General features: G+C 49.2%; 1 protein-coding gene across 1 annotated transcript in view; it reads left to right on the top strand.

The window, feature by feature from the left end:
* The first annotated feature begins 5,590 nt into the window (after positions 1–5,590).
* LAMC1 (laminin subunit gamma 1) overlaps positions 5,591–26,668 on the top strand; it is a 111,286-nt gene continuing 90,208 nt past the window's right edge. The window contains exon 1 of the mRNA XM_078865422.1: positions 5,591–6,340. Within this exon, the coding sequence (XP_078721548.1) occupies positions 5,845–6,340 (496 nt within the window). The 5' untranslated portion in view covers positions 5,591–5,844. The remainder of the gene's footprint in view (positions 6,341–26,668) is intronic.

Genomic DNA, 26,668 nt, shown 5'->3' with positions numbered 1-26,668 from the left:
GGGGGGGGGGGGATGGTTTGGGGGGGGGATGGTTTGGGGGGGGGGACGGTTTGGAGGGGGATGGTTTGGGGGGGGGGATGGTTTGGGGGGGGATGGTTTGGGGGGGGGGGGTTCATCCAGCAGTAAAAAGACCATGGTTGTTGATTTTTTTAAGTGGAGGGAGGTGGGAAAGTATAGTAGCCAAGGGGGTCATCGAACACTTTTGCATGTGTATGTTGAACTTCTTTCGCGCCGTACGTCGCACCAACCATGCTAATCGGAGGTGCCTTGGTGGGAGATCGAGTCCCATGGCCTCCTTTCTCCCCCCCGTGTTCCCACGTCACATCGCTGTAATCGCTCTCTCTCTCTCTGTCTGCCCAGCTCTCTAAGCTTTCACAATGACACGCAACCTGTGAGCCCCAGGCCTTTCTGTTGTTCTCCTTTATAGTGGGCACAGTTGGGATAAAGATGTTTGCAGCTAAGCCCAACAACGAACAAAAAAAAAACACACAAGGCCCAGTCACAGCGATGACCTTTTGTTCCATTAAAACGACGACGTGCCCACAACACCCGGCCCGAGCACTCAAACGGCATTTATTGTACCAGGGAATTGAAAAAAAAACGACCACGAGTATTGCCCATCCTCAAGTCATGCGTGCGCCGTGAGGACACTTGTGGCTTGATGCTTTACACGATATGAAACGCTCAATGTTAAACATTTACTATCGCACACAAGTGCTGAAAGGCTGCCCCCCCCCCATCCCCCTCCCCCCCCCTGGGGTCGCTTCACAGCCCATGATATTGTTCGCAAGAGGAGATCATTGTTTGCCTTTCCCATGAACAAGTTTATCTTCATAATGGCCAGCTGTTCAGTGTCTTTATTCGTAACTGTCGGGAGAGGCTACAGAGGCTCTTTGCAAAATGTGTTGTATGCGATTCAATGGAACTCAGCCATCCCATGATCAGAGATGGGGTGAGGGGGGGGGGATCAGCTGACATCATCAACGCCCATAGTTGAAAATCCTTGAGCAATGTTTAAAAGTGAATACAATAACTCATAACGAATCACATTAGCAGTGGTACACATGAACAAAACAACCGACTTTGTCATTAACATGTCACTTATCATCAACATCGTCAGTAATGACTGCACATACATACAACACATTGACCTCTGGGAATTGCGCATCAAAAACAATCCGTTGTTACTGCGACGCACACCATCAAGTGGACACGTGGTCCTTTAATAGAGTCTCAGAATTAATTCCGTGAATTCAGCTACCCATCGGCCATTCTCACTGCGAGAGTTACAAACGGACATTTCGTCTCGTGCGATGATTGCCAGTAGTTAGCACGGTTGTAAATAACTCCCGAGGGAGATACAAACGGAGATGATGACTAATTATACACCACCTGAAAAAATACTAAAACAACATTCAGCACGCCGGCCACTAGCACCATTCCCGTGTGCCGAGCTAGGATGCGTCCCTTTCGTTAAGACTGCTGCTCATCAAGAATGATTCAAACGAGGGTTCCTCATCAGTTAGAATGGTGTACGCTTTGCAAATACTATGGAGCAAACATTTACACTTGGAACAAAACAATACTGTTCGTTAATCCGAACTGGAATTGTGTTAAACACTTAAGGCAATGCTTCATCCACATACTTGATCATTCGCGATAAATGTGTACATGGGGGGAGAGGGGGAACAGTGGTTCGAGCACAAACACTGTGAACCCAGATACCAGAGTTCGATTCCCGGCCGCTGCTAACCACGTGGCCACCAACACCGCCCGGCCGCCGCCAGCCCACACTCACCAGCGTCACGCACAATCACACAACAACACCCACGATTCTGACGATCCACGTGGCATGGAGGAAGGTCTTCCTCCCGTGCGCAAGTGATCGATTTTACAAAAAGGCCATTGTTATACTGGTAGGAACCTCCTGGTTACACCAGCCCACAGGTGATTATTGTGTCCGTCCTGCAGGGAGGGACTGGGTGGGGAGGGTGGGGCTGGGTGGGGAAGGGCTGGGTGGGGAGGGACTGGGTGGGGAGGGGCTGGGTGGGGAGGGTGGGGCTGGGTGGGGAGGGTGGGGCTGGGTGGGGGGTGGGAGGAAGGGGTGGGGCTGGGTGGGGAGGGGCTGGTCACCCCGTGGTGCCCTTATAAAACTTAACGTTTAACCTACTCACGCCGGCTTGTGCCCGTCCTCACAGTCGGGCATATTTGCGGAATACACCACGCCGCCGTTGACCCTGGCCATTGACCGAGCAACCCAACGTTCCTACCAGCTCCCTCCGCAGGAATGAGTTATTGTATTGGTCAAACTGCGCACGCGAGATTGAAACTTTAACTGCGAATGAATACGCATAACCGAGGCGGTGGAACGAGACAAGCAGGGACTGGTTCCTGAATCGAATCGCGATCCAAGATCGTGATGGCAATTCATCGAATTTCCCCGGGGGGGAGGTGGGGGAAGAGACAATCGCTAGACCTCTCTCTTCATAATCATTAGCCATGGTCAATCCACTGCTGGATGAAGCCCTCACCAATTAAGCCGCCACCAACACTCACGGTCTTGCTCCATCTCCGCTGGCAGGCGTCCTCTGGAATGTTCTTATTTAAAGGCGCATATGCAGACTGCCGACTGAAATGTCGGATTGGCATATGAGCTGTATACATAACTAGATAAATGCAATGTAAGCATGATTCTCTGGCTTGTCTCCACGTACAAATGAAACACGTGTTTTCGTCCAACTGCCTATTGACTTTCCAGACTAATATTATTCCGCAGTCTTTGTTTAAGCAAGCAAACTCTGCAGCGGTGTCCATCTTCTCGGTCTCATCAGCAGGGAGGGGTAGGCTTGTTAAATACATGCCACCTGTGTTACCGTCAGTTATTGGGAAGGGCGTCTATCTATAACTGTCCACCTATGGATCAAATCAACCAAAATACCGTCCAACCTCGTCGGATTGTGGAAGCTCGGCAAATTTTGAGCCTGGACAGTGCTTGGATGGGTACTGAAGCAAATTGAATGTGATGGGGTTTTTTGTTTGGCTTGTTTGTCGCACGGCGTGATCCCGTTTAGCCAGCTTCCCGGCTATTTTACAAGGGAAATCCGTGGTGCTGCGTGAGGATAGCAGCGACAACAAAACAAAGAGAGAGAAAAAAATAACATCAATATCATTGCAGACAACGAGTCGAGAGAGCGGGTCCTTAAGTAATATTGCACAACAAACGAGGTGTTTGACGTTCACATTGCAAATATATGAAAAAAATAAGAATAGGTTTTACCCTTTCCGGCAATAAAACAGGTGCTAAAATATTCAAACACCAAATGGAAACCCCTCGCAAGGAATCAAGTCTGCATTAAGCACACGTACTTATGGTGAACATGCAAACAAACAAGCTCTAATAATATCTGCCTTGAAACTGATTGGCCCAGTCTCACCAGTGTCAATGCGTGTTTTGTCAGAGCATGTTTATTTGTATGTTCGCCACAAGTACGTGTGGTTAATGCAGTTCTTGATTTCTTGCAAAAAGTTTCTATTTGGGGCCGTCCATAAATGACGTCACGCGATTTTGGACAAAAAGTCAGACCCCCCCCCCCCCTCAAATATGACGTCAGAAAGCTCTGCCCCCCCCCCCCAAAACCATATTTCCATTTTGAAAATACAACATTCTTCAAATCGCTTTAAACTATTGTCATTGTAGTGCGTATTTAATGTGGCGCTGCACTCTGATGTTGTAGGAGTGTTGTTATAACAATTCTATATTTATTTAAAGTTTCGCATTTTGATGTGACGTCACATTTCTCAAACCCCCCCCCCCTTCGTCACACATTGTCACAAATGTCTGACCCCCCCCCCCCCCCCAGGTGCGTGACATCATTTATGGACGGCCCCTTTGGTGGTTGAATATCTTAACACCTGTTTTATTGCCAGAAATGGTAAAACGTATTCTTACTTTTCATACTTTGATACTGGCAAAAAGGTCCCATTTAGTGCAAATATAATATGACAGCAAAGGGCGTCAGGAATAAAAGTGAAGTACACGTGCAATCATGCTCTCAATTATGACTTAGGGCACCGGACCGAGACGATACACTCACACATGAAAAGCCGGTTTCATTGATCACAAGCAGCTGCTTGGATTCGAACCCAGCTCCAGCGTTGCCAAGCTCAGCGCACACGGCCACATCTCATCTCGCGCTTCGTGAATAAAAAACGACTGGGGTGTGGGGGGTGGTGGTGGTGGTGTTGGTGCGTGTATGTGCATGTGTGTGAGCGCGCGTGTGCCCCAGCTTGTGCATCTCACAAGTGCCTCTGTACGGGGTCGCTTCCACCAACAGGTGGCATTCCCACGCTGCGAGGAGACATTGGCGCAGGGTCTTGCCGACGCCCACTTACGGACGAAATGCAGAAACGCGCAGCATCGCGAACTTTGAAACCCTTTTAGGGGGAGCGCAATGGGCACTCCGTAGAGGCGATCAACAGGCGCACAATGCCAATCCCGAGTGGACATTCCGCTAGTGAAAGGATTCGCTCCATCCTCCCGTCGCAATTCGATGAATTGGCCACGATTTGGGTTCACGAACAACACTATAAATTGAATTCCCATAGGCTATCACGAGCAACAGTATAATGCGTTTATGTTGTGGGTTAGATCGTGAAGGCGTTATGTCAATGCGGTGTTCAACTGTCGCGGGATAACAGGGAGAACATGTCGCGGATAATAGGAGTGTTCGCGGACTACTCACATCTCTCGCGGACAAAAGGAATAGCGCGCAATAGGGTCAGGGATTAGAGCAGCAGCAGCAGCAGCAGAGATCGCTGTTGAGTGTAACGTCACAGGAGATGAGTGGCGCTCACGTGGTCCCTGTGCAGGCTGACTGGCTGCCCGGCCGGCCAGCTGCCCGGGTACCCGCCGTATGGGAGACAGGGCGGGGAGACTGCCTGGAAAGGTTCTGCATGGGCAGCTGACGAAAGATGCGCGGTGCAGCGAGGGATGATGGGTCATGGGTGGGTTAGAGCGAAGGTTGCCGGGATTTGAACACGCATGAGAATGGGAAGGGTGGGGGTGGTGATGATTGATGATCATTGGTGATGATGGTGAAATGTAAAAGTGTTGTTGATGAGGATGTAAGTGGAATTACTTATGATTCATAATACACGTTTTTGGGTTAGAGCGCGTTATTTACGTGTCGTAACCCTCCACCACCCGATACGGCCAATCAGTAAAAAAAGTGTCACGTTCATTGGTCATTAGCGTTGTTTATTATGTAAATGTAATTTATTGTTTGTGATGATATTTCACAAAATTTTGTTTTTGATGATATTTAAAAGAGTTGTTTTTTATGATGATTATTTAAGATATTGTTTGAAGGATGGTGTAAATGCAATTCACGACAATGCTGATGACGATGACGACGACGACGATGATTATATTGAAGATAGCAGCTGTGTTATTGATTCATGATGATAATTGGGCTCTTCATGAATGATCATCAACTTGTGAGCGAGGCAGCAGACAACATCGTTGATTCTAGAGAGCCCGAGAGAGGGGGGTGGGTGCCGAGCGGTGTCGAGCGGGCGGGAGGAGGAGGAGGCAAAGCACAGCACAGGGGAGGAGGTGGAGCACTGGAGAGCGTGGAACGAGGATCGAGAATTTGAGAGGGAGGGGGAGACGTTGCACTCTGCTCGGCCCGCCCGCGTCTCCACACTCCCCTCCGCACCTCTCCCCATCTCGCCTCGTCTCATTCAACCCAACCCCCCACCTCTCCCCTCCTCTCTCCCCATCCTCGCCTCGCCTCATTCACCGCCACCACCGCCGCCGCCGCTTCTCGCTCCGAGCAACTCCACATGGCGCACACGCGTAGCACCGCGCCGCGCCTCCCCATCTCGCTCCGCCGACGGCGGCGGCTCCACCACCATCATCACCACGGTCAGCATCAGCAGCAGAGCACGGCGGCGATGATGGCAATGACGACGACGACGACCACGGCGGCGATGCTGCTGCTGCTGTTCTGCCAGGGCGTCCTCTCGGCCATGGACGAATGCTACGACGACGAAGGACGGCCGCAGCGGTGCCTTCCCGAGTTCGTGAACGCGGCTTTCAACGTGACGGTGGAGTCGACGAACACGTGCGGTTCGCCCGCCGAGGAGTACTGCGTGCAGACCGGGGTGACGGGCGTCACCAAGTCGTGCCACGTGTGCGACGCGAGCGACGCGCGCCTCCACCACAACGCCACGTTCCTGACGGACTTCAACAACCAGGACGACACGACTTGGTGGCAGAGCCCCACCATGCTTCGCGGGGTGCAGTACCCCAAGGCCATAAACCTGACGCTGCGTCTGGGTGAGAGCACGAGGCGTGCGGGGTTGGGGAGGGAGGTACCTGCTGGAGGTGATGGTGGTGATGATGATGATGATGATGCTGCTGCTGGTGGTGGTGGTGATGGGGGTGATGATGGTGCTAGTGACGTTGATGCTAATGATGATGGTGGTGGTGGTGGTGATAGTGCTGATGGTGATTATGCTGGTGATAGCGGTGGTGATGATTCTGGTGGTGATGGTGGTGATGATGATGATGGTGCTAGTGACGTTGATGCTGATGATGGTGGTGGTGATAGTGCTGATGGTGATTATGCTGGTGATAGCGGTGGTGATGATTCTGGTGGTGGTGATGATGGTGCTGGTGGCGTTGAAGCTGCTGCAAGTGCTACCGATGATGGTGGTGATAGTTGTCTTCTTGATGGTGTTGGTGGTGAAACACGTGATGCATGCTGGTGCTAATTGTGCCGGTGATGCGTTTTGATGGTGGTGGTGCTGCTGCTGGTGGTGGTCATGGCGATGTTGATTTGTGTTGGTGCTGACGGTGTGGACGCTTCTTTCAGCGACGATAACTTCTCGTTGAGAATATTCGTTGTTTGAATATCCTGCAGGGTAGCATTGGTTAGGGGGCTATCGTGGTACAAGCTGCCGAATAGAGTAACAGGGCGTGGAGTGTGTCATTCTGCTCGGTCGAGTGAGGTTCGAACCGGGTCAGGGATTGATGCACGGCAGTCCCGTTTCCCCTGCAGTCGGATAAGTCCCTTTCACGATGATGATGATGATGCTTTAAAACCCCTGAAAAGCAGTCAAGCAGCCGGTAAACCCCCCGGCCTGGGGTAAGACAACACCACAAAGCATCGTGTAACTCAACAGCCAGAGCCACGCCGTGCCAAGCACTGCCCTCGGCTGAGACACAAGGGGATTTAAGGGGGCCCACGGGTCAACGGTGCACACAGACCGCTATGTTGCAAGCCGACCCGCAGAGCAAGTCGTGGGGAGGGACTGCATCCGCCGCCACGCGATTAACCCCCTCGCCCGCCCTCCTCCTCCTCGCTTGCATGCGTCGAAGATCATGCGTCCATACCCTGCCTTGCTCGCGAGGTCCCTTGATCCCCCGAGGAGGGGAGTAGAGAGAGAGTTGGGGGTGCTGCTTGCGATGGAACGCGTGTCGCTTGTGTGGTTTGTTGCGCACTGCGCGCGTGTGTGTGGCAGCCCTCTGTGTCAATCCGCTGCTGGATCAGGGTCTGTTCCCTACACCGCGCTTGCTGGCCGCGAGGGTTATTTGGACCCATCGTTTGACCCCCCGTACGCTGGTCAGTTCGAGTTGGTGTCGGCGGGGAACATCGATCGCGGGCGCACAGAAGTGCAGTACAACAATGGCTATTTGTGGCCGTGCCTCTTATGTTAACAACCACAGCTGGTGTATGCCCCATAGCGAGCACTAGCCAGGCTCAAACCTCAGCGTGGCTTGGGAGAGCCGACCAGCGGAGACGTCGGCGCATCACCAACCTTGCGAATTCGCTTCTTGGGGGAGGGGGGGGGACCCCCCGGACCCCCGGGAGGGGGGGGGGCCGACTTAAATTTCGTGCTTTTTGAAGACAACTCCACGGTGTGGACGATGTGGTCGTCGTCGTTGTGTTTTTTTTGGCCTGGTCGTTTCCAGGCACCGCCCTGCACAATGAACGCACTCGCTTGTTCCGTTGGCAAAGAGAAAAGCGTTGACCTCGAAGGATGAGAGCGAGCGAGAGAGACCTCCTGTTGGCAACGAGAAGAGAGGGAATCGTCGCCATTCTCTGAATTAGTGTCAGGAATGCACAAGTGCGCCCGAGTGTGTACAGTGGATAAATCGCGATTATTCCGGCTTTGTTCATCATGACGATAGCGCATTCATTTACTGTCCAGCCCTTTTTGTTGTGTGTTATCCATACTTCACGGCGCTAGGCTGTCCCGGGTTGGTTACACGTGGGTGTGTGGGTGTGTGTGTGTGGGTTTGGGAGGTTCCGTGACCGGGTCCTGGTTCCACTCGCCACTGACGGCAGCCGTCGCCCGGGCTGGTTCATGACGCAGTGTGCGTGCCAAGAAGCCACAATCAGAATCTGCATTCCTACTGGAGGAATCCTATGAGCTGTAAAGTTCTTTTCGTTTCACAGATGTTCACCACCCTCCCCCCACTCCACGCTCCATGTCTCTCATCAGTCTAATCGTAATCGTATTATATTGTGTGCCGAGGGGAGGGAGGGTGGATCCCACCCCTAGGTTTTTATGCCGATGTTACGGTTGCTGCGGTAGCATTTTCTCTCTCTCTCCCTTTCTGTTCACGCGAAACGCCCTTGACTCTCGAAGTGCGATGAGATCTGGGGCGTCCGGTGTGGCGTGGATGATGACAATGAAAGCTGCAAAAGCCAAAATATATTTTAAAAAATCATCGATTATGATCGCGTCGACGATACGGGTCTGGCAGCTAAAAGTCCCAAAACGCGTCGAGAACGCCTAGTCGTGTTCCTCGGGATCTTATGTATTAATTTTCAAACAAACAAACAAAAATCTCCCAACGCACATTTGCTGTGCCCACTGGCTTCTCCCAGTGGCCAGGATTCGATGAGCTGGGGTCTGCAGGGGGTGGGAAGCCGAGGAATGTTTCTCTCTTCGACTTGGGTAGAGAGAGAGAGCGAGTGGGAGAGAGAGGGGGGGGGGTAAAAAAAAATCGTGGCTTCAGCACTTTTGTCATCAAAAGAAAGTTGCGTGGCTGTGTCGCTCTGCGAGCCTCCCTCCCCCATCCACCCCCACACACATAGCCTCCTCCTCCTCCCCCACTGTGCCCCATGTAAGCTACGCTGCGCTACGAACCCCGCTCATGAGCAACACCTGTGACCAATTCTTTGTTGTGGTGTTTAAACATCAGGATTTGGGGAGACAAAGGCGGCCGGGCGTGGTGCTGGCTACCCACCCCCGCGTATGCCGTGCCGGACTTTATAGGTGCTCGCAAACAGTACTTGCCCCAACAGTCTGTTCAGGCTATATGGGGGAGGGGGGGTCTTTGTCTTTGTGCGGTAGTGCAACGGTCAGCGCACTGCACTACCAACTCGGCTACCCGAGTTCGATTATCTGGATCAGTCCCGAGCCTCCCCTGGGTCGACTCAGCCTTGACTGATCATATGGTGCCGTGGCCGTATGGCAAACGTCAGACAAAAGCTACCGGGCGTGGTTTTGGCCACGCCATGCTGTCGTATATGGGCTAACAGCACTTTCCCCAACTGTTTGTGTGTTCAAATGAATGGGTGTTTGTCTTTGTTTGAATCAATGCGTGTGTGTTGAATGAATGAGTGAATTAATGCGTGTGTGTGTGTGTGTGTTGAATGCGTGACTGCGTGAGTGCTCAAATCACACTGCTCGCTATCTCGCCCCCTGATTTATGAGTTTAATTAAGCAGCTGCTTTGGTTCGAGAGCTGTCAGCTCCTAGGTCATGACTCAAAATTGACATATACTGTTGTACAGACACTTTAAAAATGCATATATAATCAACATCTTTTTTAAAAGTTGCATACCTTAAAATGTTTTTTTTTAAATACACATTTCTTTGCTACTCTGTGATCAGAAATCTGTTCACACGCCAACTCAAACGGCTACTCTTCCGAACCCCTTCACATTTTACAATTTCCTAAGCAGCCCACAATGTAAAGTTACACCCTCCAAATTAAAAAGAAGGGTCATTGCTTTAAAACATCATCCGAATACTTATTATAGTATGATGCTTAACTCGTGATGAATGTGATTCCATTTGTTCTTGTACATGTGTACCAGTGGTGTAGCGTGCTTGGCATGGGCCCTGGTGCAATAAATTTAATTAGACCTGGTGCAGTTGCAAAACCTGCACACTCGATAGCTAAGCCACTGAACGTGCACTGCTGCCAACGCTTTCCCTTACTGTATTTTCTTTTTTTGTTGTCGAGTTGACCTTCGCGGAGTTGGTGGGTCGTTCACATGGGTTTTTTGTCACGTTTATTTAATTTTATTTCTCTTTTATCGGTTGACGGCCGAAGGTGGTTGACCCCGCGCACATTATGAATGCATGCTTCTGCATCACTCAGTGTCTAGGGGCAGGCAGGAATGCGAGGACATACATTAAACCGGGGACACACGGCGGCGGCGCAGAGACTTGAGAGAATGCAGGCAAGCGGAGAGAGAGAGAGGGAGCGATGGATGGATGACATCGCCTGCCCGTGTGTGTTTAATTCGCACACACAACGGGGAAGCAGCAGATGTGGCCAGGGGCAGGCGCGCAGGGATGGACGGATGATGGGAGGGCACTGCACTCTTCTTATCAGTAGGAGCACTGACACGAGGAGGGGCCGAAGCCGACTGTGTCCCCGCATTCCCCAGCAGATTGAGATTGACTCGTGATGATCACAGGCAAAACCCAACCCTCTCCACCTCGCCTATTCACAAATCTGACCGCGTTTGGTTCGTTCCACCGTTTTCCTTCGTTGTCTGGAGGTCAATGTTGTTTATCTTCTTAATGACCAGCTCTTAGTGTCTGTCTTCTTAACTGTAGGGAGAGGCTACAGAACCTCTTTGTAAATGTGTTTTGTACGTGTGATTCAATGGAGTTTGGCCATCCCATGGTCAAAGTTGGGGGCCTGCTGGATCAGCTGACACGATTATCACGGTTGGCTACGTACCGCGCGAAAGAAGTTCAACATACATACTTGGCGATTCCTCTGGCAAATTTGTGTTTCAGTTCTCACGCTCGAGGCGTTTCTCCTCCAACATTTCCATGTTCTCTTTAGTCCATCATCAAGCAGCTGTCTAGTTTTAGGGTGACCTCGAGTTTGCCTCCCTTCAATCCGTTTCTCGCCACGGTCGATTTCTCCACAGTTGTCTGTCTCTCTTCTAGGTACGTGCCCAAAACATTCCAACAGTCTGAGATTCGTCGACGTTACATCGGTCGATCTGGCGTTCCGAATCGCGCGAGCAAATAGCGGTTTGTTCTTTCGTTTTTGAAATCCACAGCAAGCGGCTCTCCTGGACATCTGTGAAAAAGAACTTAATCGCTCATCGGATTCCTCCAAGATAAATAAATATTCTGATTCTGATCCCACGATTCAAATGTTTCCTTGTAGAAATCTATGCAGAATTAAAGAAGCGTGGGGGAAGCTAATTTGTGTCACTTTTATATCGCAAAGAGGACAATGCTAGTTTTGTAAAAAAAAACCCACATTATTTGCACTTGTGAGTCTTCAACGTTAAAATCAGTTAGTCTTTTATCAGTTACAGCCCACCCCACCATGTCCGTATCTGACTGTGCCTTGCAATGCTATCTCAATAAACCGGCAGCTCTTCACAATGAGAGTATTCTTTCTACTATCTGCACACGGTCCGTCTGACATGAGCACAAACAGATGTTTGCTTGCATGGGATTGTTGTGGTATTGTGTTGCTCAGCCGATTGTGAGCTACGGAAGACTCTTACCACTGGACGTCTGTGATAAAAGCTTCCATAGCTGATCGCATTTCTCCAGGATGTATAAAGACTCTCGGGACACGTGCTGTGCGTGCATACGCGGGATGACAGACGTTTAAATCACTGAGCGTTTAGAATCTGTGATATGTACACGAAGCCGTGCAGCATTTGGGGGGTGGAGAGGGGGGTGACAACCACAGCGTGTGGAAGCGGTGAATGCAATGATTGTAGAGGTGTGTGTGTGTTTTGTGTGACAAATATGACGAGAGGCCTATGGTGTTGTAATAATGGCATCGAAGGCATCGAATGGCGATAGCAGTCGAACATGAGAGAGGAGAAGAGCAGGTCTTGAGCAAGAACTTAGAAATTAGGGTATGGGGGGTGGGGGGGGCCACTGGGACAGAGAGGGCAGCAGTGGAGAAGAAGTGGCCTGTGCGTTGAGTGTGGGTGGATTGGCAGTGTCGTGTTTCCGTTTCCATCGTTGCGTTGTAATTATTTATATTCTTTCGTAAGTCAGTAGTCCTGCCGTGAACCTTTGGGGAAAAATGATTGGCAGCACGACATGAGACTTTTCGATTTAAAGCTTTCGTGACTGCAGGGATTCATCTTCTTGGTTCTTTCGGTAAAGTCACGTAGAATGGAAATAATAAAATAATAAAAATAAAACATTATAAAATAATTCTCACGACGTTTCCCCCCTCCATCCCAGCTTAAATAGTCGCTCCAAGCCTGGAGTGTGTCATTCAGACTCTGTCTACTCGACAGACCTGCTCTCCACCTGAGGACGGCTGCTTGCGTTGTGGCCGAAACGTCGTGAGAATTATTTAATAATGTTAGATTTTTATTATTTTATTATTTCCATTCTACGTGACTTTACCGAAAGAACCAAGAAGACATAAGACTTAATTCGTTTTATTATTATGACATGCTTTGCAAGCTAAAAATGTGTTCTTATTGAGAATAAAAACTAAATTCAATCGGCACCAGTGACCTGTACCGATGGTTGGCTATTATTGGTGGGTGTCGTGTAATCGCTGGCAAAGCTGGAGCGGCCATGTGCCTTTTCTGACATCTGCGCGCATTGGACTCGGTATGTGCGTTGGACTCTATATTTCGAGACGAAAAAAGGCACTCCGTGCTGAGATGGCAGCTTCCTCGGCAGGGCTGTAAAGCATGGGAGAGTTGTGGGCATTGTCAGGTTTTGTTGGAGCAATGCTTCTGTTTGTAACGAGCTGGACGGAGGCTGCGTGAACTCTGTAAACCCAATGCATTCACTGCCCTCCCATCAAAGTTCCAGCACTGCTGACAACAGCTGGGAATTAATGGTCCGTGTTCTTCCTAGGATGGGTGCAATAGACATCGTTTGTTCATACGTGTCCACTTATAAATCACCGACAAGGGAGGTTCATTTCAAAATTGGGGGTAAATATTTGCTGGCCCTTGAAAGCCCGACTGATAAACTTCCATTCGAATCCACGTTCCACACGTGCGCCCGAAATGCCCGGGGTCGGAAACGCACCAATAAGTCTTGTGAGTGGGGGGGGGGTGGGGGGGAAGGGACAAAGAACCACAAAATTAACAGAAGAGACGCGGCGAAATAAATCACGACTTTTGGGGTCGGCTTATAAAACGTCGAGGAACCTCCAGGCAGGTGGTGGGTGTCAGCAGATTGTCGGAATGCCTTCAGTCTCCTCTCAGAATGGAATGTCGCTTCCTTCCTTTTTCTCACCAAAGGAGCCTCTGTTGAGATGGAAATTGGAGGCTATAGAAGGGCCCCTTCCACAGGTAAATGCATGGCTGTGGGTAATCGGGCTCCCTCTGATGCTTATCTCCCAGCTGGTAAAGTAAGCTAACCCCCCACCCCTCCGTTCCCTATCCACACCCAACCTCTGCCCAATCCACACACCTTTGTCCCCTTTGGAGTAAGCCGCCACCCTGTGACCGCCCCAGGTCTCATTGTGTTGGTAAACCCGCGCTAAATAAGGGGGCTGGGAATTGATTTGAACGGCGGCAATTACAAAGTATTGACAAATGCCCGAGAGTGAAGGTGCCTTGGGGCAAGAGTGCCTCTCATCCCCTCCCTTCCATTATCATCGGGGCCACGGTTTGACTAATTCACCTTTTTTGTTTGTTTAAAGAGCCCCGCACGCGGTCTCTCCGCACCGTCCGTTGGGACACTTTGCAGCCGCCAAAGGATCTCGCCCGTAGTGGTCATTAGCGGCTGCCTGATAACGGGAAGATATATAATAGGCAGGATTTTTTTTTTAAAAGAGGCGTTTTATTGGTGTTCTTCAATTTACCCGGGCTTCTCAAAGTCCTTCGGGCTAAAATTTGGCCTCCCAACGATGAAATGCGTTAATCTGCTTTGAATAAGGGCTATATTGACCAAACTGTCAGCTTACCTGTAGATTCTTCCATCATGAGGCTGTATTAATGACCAACGTGGAGATTGTATTTTGTCTATACACAGCTGGAAACGTAGTCTCGTAATATTTTGGCCAAAAGTTGTTTTGTACTGTTAAAGTCATTGAGAACTGGAACACTGTTAACATTATTGTTCAAGTCTAATACTGTAACTTTTTCTTCTTGGTTCTTTCGGTAAAGTCACGTAGAAGGGAAATAATAAAATAATAAAAATAAAACATGATAAAATTTTATCATGTCACGAAAGCTTTAAATCAAAATTTACTGTAATTTATATATACGAATAATGAACGAGGCCATGAAAGTGAATTTTACATTATGTGTGTACAATAATTAGTGAGGTCATCATTACCTTTCTCTAACTAAGAACGAATGAGGTAGGAGCATATCAAACCAGGCTATGGTATTTTTTACGCAGCCGTTTAAAAAGTTTGACCTGTCTAAGTAAGCACGACCTATGCACATCCAGCGATAATTATGTCCGGGAGAGATAGCCAACTCCAACAGGCTGTGGAGTGTGAAGACTCTTCGTGTGAGAGTGGGGGTGGTATTAGAGTCCTGTTACGACTTGTCCTTGTAAATATTGCAGCAGCCAGTGAGCTAGGTTTGCACACAGCCTCATCATCCTCCTCCTCTCCTCTGCGAGTGCCGCAGAGGAGCGCGTTCCTAGCGTGCGCGTGCCCCAACCCCATCACACGGGGAGGTGGCACGCACGCACGCACGCATGGCCCATGAGACATTAACCCTGCGAATTCAACGTGGCCAAGGATTTATTTCGCCCAATTCTGTCTTGGTCGGCAACCCAAAATATATTCACCATTGGAACCTCATTTGCCAGTAAAAAATATGATAATTGTTTTTTTTTAACCCTTCTATCTGGCAACAAAACTTACAGTGCATACATTATCAGAGTTGTGTTTTTTGTTTGCATTATGACTGCAGGTATTGTGGTCTATGCAAACATGACTCCTTGTAAAAAAAAGGTGTCAGTTTTGTTGCCAGATAGAAGGGTAAAAAAACAATTGCCAAAATATATTTTCGTACCCGGCAGACCACGTCCAGTATACCTTTCGCGGTTGCTCAGTTGGAGCGGCGGTACAATTGGTGGAGCGCTGTTATAAACCCGGCTGCGCGAATTTGATTACCTGCCAACGGTTAACATTGGAGGCAATAATTTTAGAATCGGTGCACCCCTCTCCCGTGTACCCTCTTCGCTGTACCATACTTCACCACTCTGCACTGATCAGAGTGGTCAAGAATGGTAAAAAGAAAACCCACAATGACTAGCATGGTGGTGAGGAGGCCTTCAGCCATTGGTGGCATGAGCATGGCTACAATAGTTTAGAATATTCCTGGTAGCAACGAGTCGCGTTCATATTTCAATCCGCCAACGATCCTGGAAGGATTCGGTGATAAATTAAGTGTTGTCCGTGACCTTTAACAAAGCCGGTAGTGGCTTTGCCCAGGTAATTACCGATGAGGTTAATTGTTATTTTTGCAACGCTGCACCCACATTCCACCTGCCTCGCTCTGACGAATGTGCCCGCATTCCCTCTGCTCACCCCAATCAGTTCCTTAGACACGAACAACTTCTCCTCTGTCAGGCCGTGATGGGTTGATAGAGTGGTCAGTCTGTGATCAATAGGGCCACGCTCTGCTGTAGTGGCACGGTAGCATGTCAACTCTGAGCACACCTGTAAATCCACTGCTGGATGACTGCCTCCATGCCGTGTGGGTTATTTGACTAGTTAACAAGGGGTTAGTGAATGGGGTGGGGGGGATGAGACCATAGACAATTAAGCATAGAAGTACAGTACAACTTTTGATTTTTCTACACTGGCCGTCTGATGTCAATGTAGCCCTGCAGCAGCTTGCAACACTAAACTAAAAATAAACTATTTTTTATTATACCAGCTAAGGCCCACTGAGCTATACAGCTCTTTTTCAGAAGCCACCTAGCCACAAATGATAGCTCAACGAAGTGAATTATCACGTGGAAATTTAAAGCAGCCAAATACTCTAAGCGCGTGTTTCTAAATGTGGAGGGGGGAAACCGGTGGACCCAGAGAAAAACCCTCGCGACAACTCGAAATATACAGAAAGCGTCAGGGTCGGGATTGAATCCACGACCTACTGTATACCAAACACGGTAGTTGACATGTCGCCACCGCAGCACCCACAAACTTAATTTATGCACGGCGGTCGCCCATCCAAGCACTACGCCGGCTCAACCCTGCTGAGCTTCCGAGACCTGACCGAGATAATGGGCCAGTAGAGGGGCAGTCTGCCTGAAAGCAGACAGCTTGTGCCCCACTTGCAAGGCAGGTCCCACGCCCCACGTCCTCGTGCCAATGTTGTAGCTCTCCGATGTGTTCTGCCGGGGGTTTGTACCGTGGCATAAAATCTGAAGTTTCGCTCCGCATGCTGGGGGAGCTTCTTCAGATCTGCCCCCCCCCCCCTCCCCAAGAAACTCTCAGGACGCGGTGCGAAACGTCGTTAGCGCGGAGGGGGTGCATCGTTCCGAACAGCACGTGGTAAAACTTGTAAATTGCATCGGGCGGCTATAACAGCGCAACTGCAAAGCCCCATGCATAGTAGTAGCACCGCTTGCTTTGCCTCGATTTTGTGTTTTTTTTACATAATTTCACCCTGCTCTCCTCTCAGCCGCTACCCAATACGATCTTGCAGCACGAAGTCACGTGGCACAGGGGTGGAGGAGGAGGTGGGGTGGCAAGCCTCCCTCCCTCCCTCAGGCTCGGCTACATTCCTGAGCAGCACGACTGCTGAGATTCCTACTCGCCAAACCTGCTCGTGTCGCCGTGAAGAGGTGGGGGGTGGGTTTCTTCTTCTTCCGTGCAGTGATGGGAGGGGAGGTACAGGGGATGAGGGGTGTATGTGTGAGGGCGAGATGGAGTGCATCTTTAGGTCGTAGGTGCTTTTTGAGAAGACAAGGCCAGTGTAGTCTTTAAAATATGTGACACGTACACTTCGGGGCAGTTTTGGGGTTCCAATTCTTGTTTTTTTTTGGTAAAGTCACGTAGATATGTTCAAAGAAAATAACAAAAAACTACGACGTTTCGATCGCAACACAAGCGATCGAAACGTCGTAGATTTCTCCTGATGACGACGGCTTGTGTTGCGATGGAAACGTCGTAGCTTTTTGTTATTTTCTTTGAACCTATCTACGTGACTTTACCGAAAGATCCAAGAATATGAATTCCTGCAGTCAAGTCAAGATTTAGTTTTGGGGTTGTTGGTTTTTTGTAAACGCGTTTTTTTTTAAAGGAATGGCCCGAGAAATGGTGTCCCATACTCTTAGGTTTTTTCGGTAAAGTCACGTAGGTAAAAAAATAAAAAATAAAATAATAGACAAATGGTGTCCCCCCCTGTTCGGAGATTTTAATCACGTTGTTGTAGAACTGACAACGTACACGTCAACATTGCCCCCTGGGATGACTTCCACAGCGCTGCGACCTCAACGTTGCTGGCAGTTGCAACAAATTGGGCCGCCTCGCATTCGACGGTTTAGAAAAAAAAAACTAAACTAAAGCATTCTCACAACAACGCGGCCCGTCTGATGTATCGATTGCTTTCAGAAAACATGGGGTCATGTATGGAGTGAGTTTGTGATTTTGACACGCACACACGACTTGTACCACCGCCCCCCAGGCACGGGTGAAAATGCAATTTTGTCAGAGTATGTCCGACACCATAGTTTTTTTTTTCTAGCATTTCTCCCTCCACAAGAAAGGTGGACGAATTCGAGATTTGAAGTTTTCGTGACTGCAAGGATCCATACTCTTTGGTTCTTTCGGTAAAATCACGTATGTGAAAATAATAAGAAAATAAAATCAAAAGTGAAAACAACTAAATGGTGGACGAATCCATTGAATAATCTTGCCGATGATTACCCATATGTTTTAGAGTGCTTGCAATGTGCATCCAAAGTTGTGCAACTGCCCAGTAGTAGTGGTATTTGCCACAAAACAGTGAGAGAAGTTCTACATGCATACGTAACAAAGACATGCAGTGTGAGGGCAATGTTTAAATTAGCGACATTCTGACACTCATCCTGATCATATTTCCATGGCTAATCCTAACCCCATGCCGAATGAGTTGAGAAGCTACGTGGCCTGGTACCGTGGTCCGTTATGAAGTCTATTTACCAGCAGGTGCTGTGGTTGGTTTCTACCTTTTTTTCTCAAGCAAGCTTGGTTGAAGATGGACTTTGGGTGTGGTGGAGGGTTTGTAGCTAGGTTCGGCCAATCGCGGTATTGGGCATGATTTATGTCCTCAACTGCCCTTGTACATTGTGCGGTTGTGTGAGGGGGAAAAAAAGATTAAAATACTTTTGTGAAAACCAATCCGCGATTACCTCACTCGGCTGTGTCGCCCAGTTTCGACATTTTGCGGGGCACAGTGTCAAACACGGCGACGGATCAGAATTCAATTCCCACAAACCGCGTTGCTTTTTTTAATTATTTCGACCGCTTCGAGGTGAGCGTTTCGCTCCCTTGCAGTGAAGGTCGCCTCGTTTTAATTTTTGAGCGGCAGAAAGCGGCACACATTCTCCCCCCCCCTCTCCCAACAGCAGCTTTACCCCACCGAGCTTTTGATTTATTTATTGTTATTTTTTTCTTTTTGAAAAAATAAAGAGAAACGCACTGCTGTGCAAACACGTCGCACAAAAAGGCCACGAGTACCCCCCCACCACACCAGCACACACCCCGAGAGAAACTGGAGCCACAAAAGAAAACAATCAATTTCCCCATCGTAGTAATATCTTTTAAAACGTCTCGCCCCACACCTTCTCCCCACACACCCGGGGGCCCCCCTGTCCGAGATAAGTGTGCGAGTGTGCCAGTGTGCAGGTGGCAATGCAAGATGATTAAAACGCGTGATGCAACAAGGGGCTTGAGACGCATTTTGTTTTACAGAGATTTTGTGGGAGGATAAGTGGAGAGGGGGGGCGGATGGCTGTATCTGCATTGTGTGGCTCGTGTAAGTAAAACAACGCCAGCAGCAGGTTTCCGACTCTATCGCGACGCAAACCTCACTTGGCTGATGTAGGGTGGGGGAAACACAAAAAAAAGACAACTTGAAAGAACCGATAACGACAACAATTCTCACTCAAAGATAATACTTTGTGGACCTGTAAAGAAAGCAAATGTTTTTTGTGCTCAAGTTGACCATATCGCTTGTGAAATTGCCCTTCTCTGATCTTGCATCTTCTTGAGATTCTCACGTACCGTATTCCCTCAGGTTGCATTAATTCACTCCATGGAAATTCGATTAATCTTTGCAATTAAATAAATCGCTGATCCTGATTTAACACAATATTTGTTTAACAACGCAGTTGACGTAGCAGCCTCTGGTGGCTGCAAGTGATCGCGTAGCCCGAATTTCCATTCAAATCACACGGAAACAAAAACATCGAATCTTTCACAACCCTTTCATCGCTGATATCGTGAGCTTAACCAATGTGGCATCGACTGACGGGCAGTCCGATGCATCGTTACAATCAGTTGCCATTTGGCTACACTCGTCGAGTGGCGGTGAACGATTCGAGAACTCTCTCGCCCGGTTCAGGTGTGCCAGGCCCACACCAATTCATTCTGTGGCCCTGACCCCCCCCCCCCCACAAGGGCCTCCCTTTGGCACGGCCCCACGTGTAGGGAACCATTTACCTATGATAGGTGAGGGGGTGTGAGATCGCTCCACCTGGATCTGTCACAGCGACAGCCGATGCTGCAGCAGACGGGCGTGCATTGAGATGAGATTGTGGGCAAATTATTAGGGCATTATTTAGTCGGGGTTATTCTCTGTTCTCCCCGTCGTCTTTTGTTCGTGACAGCGCAGTCCAAGAGGTGCGCGGATCCGGCTTTTGATCGGCGGCGGCAGAGGGCCTTGCAGATACGCCGGGGCCCGCCTCTTGTCGGCCGCTCTTGTAACTTTCTGTGTTTCCATGTTTTTGCGATCGTTGTCAGCCCTCGGCTCCGTTCTCACCCGCCTAGACCGGTTCCGATCATCAAAGCCTCGGGATTTCTCTTCCCAGCGAGCTGCCCCGGCGTGCACGCGCACCGCTCGGCACATCACAGGCGCGCTATCTGTCGCTTGCGTCCCTTTTTGCACCCCCACCGCCCGCCGCCGCTCCGTGCGACGGAGCTTTTGTTGCTCTACCAGCGATCGCGATGGGACCCCCTTTTTCTCCCCCCCCCCCTCTCTCTCTGTCGTCGGAATGAGGTGGCGCGACTACGGTGGAAACTCGACCTGCGAGGTCGCGAGCACCGCGGCGTGAGACGCGGAGTTTGCCGTTTCGATCATCCGTTTCGGGGAGGTGGGGTTGGTGGTGGTGGTGGCAAGCGACCGGCGGGGTTTATTTGTTTGTTGGCCTCTACTGCTACTCGCAGCGACAACGACGACCGCAAAAGAGAGGGGGGTGGGGTGGGGGGAAAACGGGGCCTTCGGAGGCCAAGCCAAATGGGATGGCGCCTGATGTTAACACGGCTTGTTTGCAAGGATAGGATCGGGTTGCTTGCTGCTCTGCTGCCTACTGTCTGCGGGCGTGCAACACAAACCAGCTGCCCCTGACTGCTCTCCCCTCCTCCTCCCCACTCTGTGCTGGGCTTGTATAGCAGCGTGCTAATGTAGGGGTGACAAGAAGATCGACCCGCGTAACCTTGGGAGTTGACTGGGGTCGCGCTAATTGAATGAAATGCGGCGACGCACATTCGTCTCTCTCTCGACGTCTCCCCAGTTCCTCTGCTCAAAGGCAGATCCGTGGCTCAAGCGCCACTCGGCGCGCGTCCGCTTCTCAGAATCACAATCTTTGTTTATACCGGAGGAATCCGATGATCTGTAAAGCTCTTTTTCACTTCTGCAACCATCTGCACCTACACAACACTCCGAGCTCTGGAGGTTCCTGGCGGATTCAGTCGGGAAAGATGGTTGAGGTGGTTTCCCCATTGTTATCCTTGTTGTGCTGTACTTCTATGCTTGCACTTTTTCTTTGCTGCCTGCCTTCACCAGCCCCCACGTTGACTAGTGCGGTGAAGTATTGTCAAACGGCCCACGAAGCTTGGAGGGCCCTCATCCAACAGGGGATTGACAACCGTGCCATGCGCGTACGACGCATATACTTAATTCTGCACGTTAATTAAAATCACTTTATCACCGTAACAAGGGAACGAGAGGTTATCGTCGGCGTACAGTTCTGCCTGAGCGTGTCTCGTATAAGAGGTTTTCTTTTTAGTCCGTCCGTCAGTCTGAGCCGCCACCCCGCCCTTTCGCCTCCCTCATCCCCCAGCTGCTTGGAACGGCCTCACCTCCCCCAGCCAGCAGATGTGTGTCACGTGCAGATCATCGCCTCGCTACAGGGGCGGAGGGGATGGGGAGGGCACTTGGGAACACCTGGCCAAGCCTGGCACGGCTGCCTGCATAGCCAGCTCAAGGTTTACATTGAACTGCCCAACTCCAGCATCAATACCGCAGCATGAGGCATTGGTCAGAGAGCTCTCCTCTGCAGGAGCTGTTTCCTTAGAGTAGACGATCGTGCTGTGTGTGTGAATGTGAAATGCACCTGTGCGCTTGTGGACACTGCCCACAGAATGGGCTGTGAGAAAGGAATTTTTGCAGATTTTTTGCAGTCTTCGCCGAATCAGATATTATAGCTGCCCCATCTGTTTTCGGGTCGCACCACTTGCGGCCACGATGTTGGACGTTTTGCTCGACCATGCTGGGAAGCTTCTGCAGGAACTAACGTCATTTCCTGAAGAAACTGGGAGCACATGGAGCGAAACGTTGGACGTCATGCCGAACTACACACGGCTGTGCGTTAGTCAGGCAGTCTTAAATGTAAAAAAACGAGCAACAGGGAGTGGCCATTTTCAGTTGAACTTGTCACTTCTACCGGTGACTCATCTCGCTTCACGAATGATATTTTCCACAAACTCAATGCACTCCATTGAGCATCAACATTGCAAGTCTTTCCCCCCCCCCCCTCCCAAAGTGATGCATCTGCGAAATTAATAATCCAAGCTTACAAGTCTGCATGAACTATTTACGGAGCCTGGATCTGAATGGGAAAGACGCTTGCCAAAAGCGGCAAGGCAACAGGTTGGCCTCGGTGAGAGGGTGGGATGGTGGGTGGCGGATGTTGCCGAGCGAGAGCCATCGCGAGCTTTTTCCGAGGATGTCGCGGTCTGCGATCACCCCGCCGCCGCCGCCTGTGTGGGTGGAGTACAGGACACGCGCCAAGGCACACTCCGCGCTCTCGCCTCTCCCCCTTGCCTGGCTGCCTCCCCCTGCCTGGCTGCCTGCTTTCACGTCTCTCTCGTTTTTCATTCTGAGCACCTGCAGACGTCAAGCTTGGACGTGCGCTGCAGGAGCGCGACCGTGAACACGCGCGTGTGAGTGCGAGCGAGTGTGTGCGTGTGTTTTTTAGAAGTGCTTCTATAACACGCGCACGTACCCCCCCCCCCCCCCACGTGCGCGTGCATGCTTACAAACGCACGCGGGTGTGTGTGCGTATAAGGAGCGCAAGCGTGCAGACCGACACGGGTTTACTTTGTTTATTTTTGTTTTAACCAGGTGAAAACTCGAGAGGCCAGGGGAGTCTAAATTTGCAAGGGTGACGTGTGCTCGAGCTTTAGGAGCGGATGCATCCGCGCGCACGCACATGGATGGGTGTTTTTTGTGAAAGCAGGCACGTGCGCATGCACACCGGTGTGTGAGGGGTGCGCACATGGGCCGTGTGTTCAACGCAGCGACGTAAAAATGCATCGATTCGTCGTTCAACGTCGATGATCAGCTCGCGATACGCAAAACAAATCGCATGAGATTGATGTGTTTTTTTTCTATTCACATGTTATGTGCAATGGGTTTTTTGTGAACCCTGCATGCTCTTGAGGCCGTTACTATAAATCACCATAATCGTAAATAATAATATGTTTTTTTTCAACGAATCTTGACCCCTAAGTTCAGAGGATTCGTTGAACCATCCGGAGTTTGAGGGTAGGGTGAGAAAGAACCATTGCAATCCGAGTGTGCGCTCGCCCAGAATACCAACAAAGCACGTGGTGATTGTGGTTGTAGTGATTCGCCCCTTTGCAGGGTCACTAAGAATTAACGATTAATTAAATGTCATGACCTCTTGTGGCTATAGGGGTCATGTGAACCTATTACATTCCTCGTATAGGAATTTCGAGACGTCGATTCGTACACGATGTATCGATTCATGTACAGGTAGTCCCCGACTTACGACATTTCGATCTTACGATGGCGATAGCGAAAAGACAAAATTGATAAATATTTCACATTTCGCGCGGCAGGCAAACGTAGCAGCGTACGAGGTACGACGCTGTACGTTGGGACGCTGCCGGGATGTTACTGAACGCATCTCCCGCCTTGTGTGGTGATGCCTCACTCTCACCAGCGGTCGACGAAGTTAAGTTGTCTCGGTGGTCAATGCATGTTAAAAGTTTTTATAGCAGATATGAATGTTTCCTGAAAAAATGTTGTATTAAATTGCAGTTCACATAGGTAGGCTAAGAATTTACCTTGTTTTTTTACCTTAAATTTCACTGTGTAATACAGTATTGTAATGAATAAATACATACAGTATATAGTTTATACAGTACGGTACTGTAAATTGCTCTGTTTTGCTAAATTATCACCATTCTTTAAGACTCCTGGGTAGGCTAGGCCGTCTTCGACTTACGATGGGGTCGTCGTAACGCATCTCCATCGTAAGTCGGGGACTACCTGTATTCTGTTTGATTATTTTTTGTAAACACTTCATTCCACACATATAGTGGCTTCAATACTTTTAATTGTAAATTTGCTTACAGAACGAGATGCTTTGCTTGTTATTGTTATAAGCTCAAAGCATATTCACAAATCTAAGGATCCCAGGCACATTCCTAAAGGGTTGTTCCAGTGACACATTAGATGCTCCGATGCGGGTATTCCCACGGCCTATACAAATGGACTCAAGTTGTGCTGGGACATTCTGGGTATGACGAGTCACGGTTTGTTTCCTATCCCCCTACACTTAAAATAAAATGTATGGCTCCTCCGTGTCACTCCCATTATTTTTCTCCTCCTCCTCTTCCCATCCCAAGGCCAGAAAGAGGGATAATGAGTTGCATCCGTAATAACGTTTAATGTATAGTTGGGTGAGATTCTGCTCCCATCTTATTTCTTTAGACATTTTCTGCCATTATTATTATTAATTACACGATGTAACACGATTTTTGTTTCTGGGTACTAGGTGTTATTTTTAAATTGCTTATGCCTCCAAAAGTATAGATAATGGCTATTATTCCCCACAAACTTTGCTTTTGTGACCAGGACTTTATGTGAAGGAATGACACAAATGCACACGTTTTCTCATTGAAAATAGGTACATTTCAAAATATCACTGTCGTGGTCACAAAAGCAAAGTTTGTGGCGAATATTAGCCGTTTTCTGTACTGTTGAGGCATACGCTATTAGGAAAGAACGCTTACTACCCAGGAATATTTTTTGTTTGTTACACAGTGTTAGTAAACAAAATCATGGCTCTGAAGTTTACTTAAGTGAGAGATGCCATTGACCACTCATCTCTTAGACACTCTGACCCCGTAATGCCACGCCTGTTCATATGAGGGCAGCCCGAGTGAACGCTTGTAGCTCCCTTACTTAAAGCGAACCAGGCGGCACAGCAAAAGCGGGCTACATGGCCTGGGCCGGAGTTTGCTTTGGCCTGGCAATTCTGCCATGGGAATTACAGGGCAGAGCCCAGATTGCTAATCGGGCTTTGCCTGTGTTTGTGGGGATCGTGGCTCCACAGTTTGGAACAATAAGGGGTGGATGTGGTTTTGTGAAATATCACAGCACAAACCCTGCAGAGTAACACGTGCGTTCTCAATAAAGCCCCAGCATGTGTTGCAGATATTGCCCAGGACCATAAATCACAAGTCACACTGATGAAAACGACATACATTTTACAACAAATAAGATGAAAAATCTCATTGAAAAGTTGAAGAAAATAAAAACGTAACAAACCAGGATGTAAGGAGGTTCTTGCATAGTCAGTTGAAATCTGCAGCATCCCGATTAGCACTGTTGGCTACGTACGATGCGAAATAAGTCACACGTGCATGCATGTAAACAGCATTTATTTCCACAAGCCTTGACTCATGTGTTTTATTTTAAATGGGTGGTTTTCAAGTTTAACATTTAGTGGGAATCTCAGACTCATGACCAGACGGTTCACATTTGTCGGGTTTCTTTGAGGCGACGTCCCCTAACCCTCTCGTCTCGTTTCTTACAAATGCGTTTGATCGTGCTGCCAAAGGCACTGGTCCACAGACAGCCTTGCCCAAGACTATTAGGTCTGGAAGGACACATTGTACAATGTCGACTCAAATGCGAGTGCACAGCTCCATTGCATGTGGCTTATTACACTAACATAAAAAAGTGAGCTTCTGAACCGATTTCCACAGTCACCTCTGACTAGCCCGGCTTAAATATTAAAGGTTGTAAAAAAAAAGTGCTAAGGTTAGTTATTAACTGGAGATTGTGGAGTCAGGCTGCTGAAACAAAAGTAGTTTTTTTTATTTAGTATTCGCAGAGTTAACATTTGTACGTGGCAGCTTGCCAACCTTTCCCCTCTGCCTCCCACCAGCGGGTTCTTTATGCGCGATGGGTCACGGGCGCCCGTCGTCGCCTGAACGTCGTTTTTAAATTCGGGATTCTTAGCATTGGCCAGGCGCTTGTTAATCTCGTGCTTGCTGCAGATGTGCGTGTGACATGCGTCAGGAGACAAACGTAAAGGTGTCGACATGCGTTGTCATTTCACGAAGCCCAAAATGGTAAATATGTACATTAAACCTACGGCGCGTTGAGACATTAGTGAAATGCGCCTTACACAAATGTAAATTGCCATTTTTTTAATGTAATGAATTGGCAAACCTTTGTCAATCTACTCCTGGGTGACTGCCTCCTCACTGTTGTCGATCTTGGGGGTTGTTTGGCCATACTTCACCGTACTGGTCAATGTGGATAAGTAAAGACAAAGGCCCAAAACCGCTTCGGACATTACTCGCCACTGATGGTGGCCAAGGTTGGAGGTCACGCACAGGTTGCCAGAATCATAGCCCAGTGCACTAACTGCTGTCCCTCTGCTCCCCTTTCTGTGATTATTATTCAGAAGTCATGACATAAAACTAATTGGTGCTGTGATGTATTTACTGAAGCATTTCCCGAAATTTGTTTCCCATCTTTAACAATTTCCCATTGAAACGCTCGTAGAATACGTGCGTAAAAATTGTCTGTCTTTTTTTAAACCTCCGTTTTTTCCGAGCGGCGGTTACGACAAAGATGGTTTCGAACTGTGATCACTTGTGGTGTATCTCGTTCCGTGGTTGGTACCACGATGTCCGACAATTTCACGTGTTGAGCGAGTTGCTGACGAAGATCCTCGGC

This window comes from Lampetra fluviatilis, chromosome 20 (genome assembly GCF_964198595.1).
Source record: "Lampetra fluviatilis chromosome 20, kcLamFluv1.1, whole genome shotgun sequence".
NCBI lineage: Eukaryota > Metazoa > Chordata > Hyperoartia > Petromyzontiformes > Petromyzontidae > Lampetra > Lampetra fluviatilis.
This window is presented reverse-complemented; position numbering and strand designations above follow the sequence as displayed.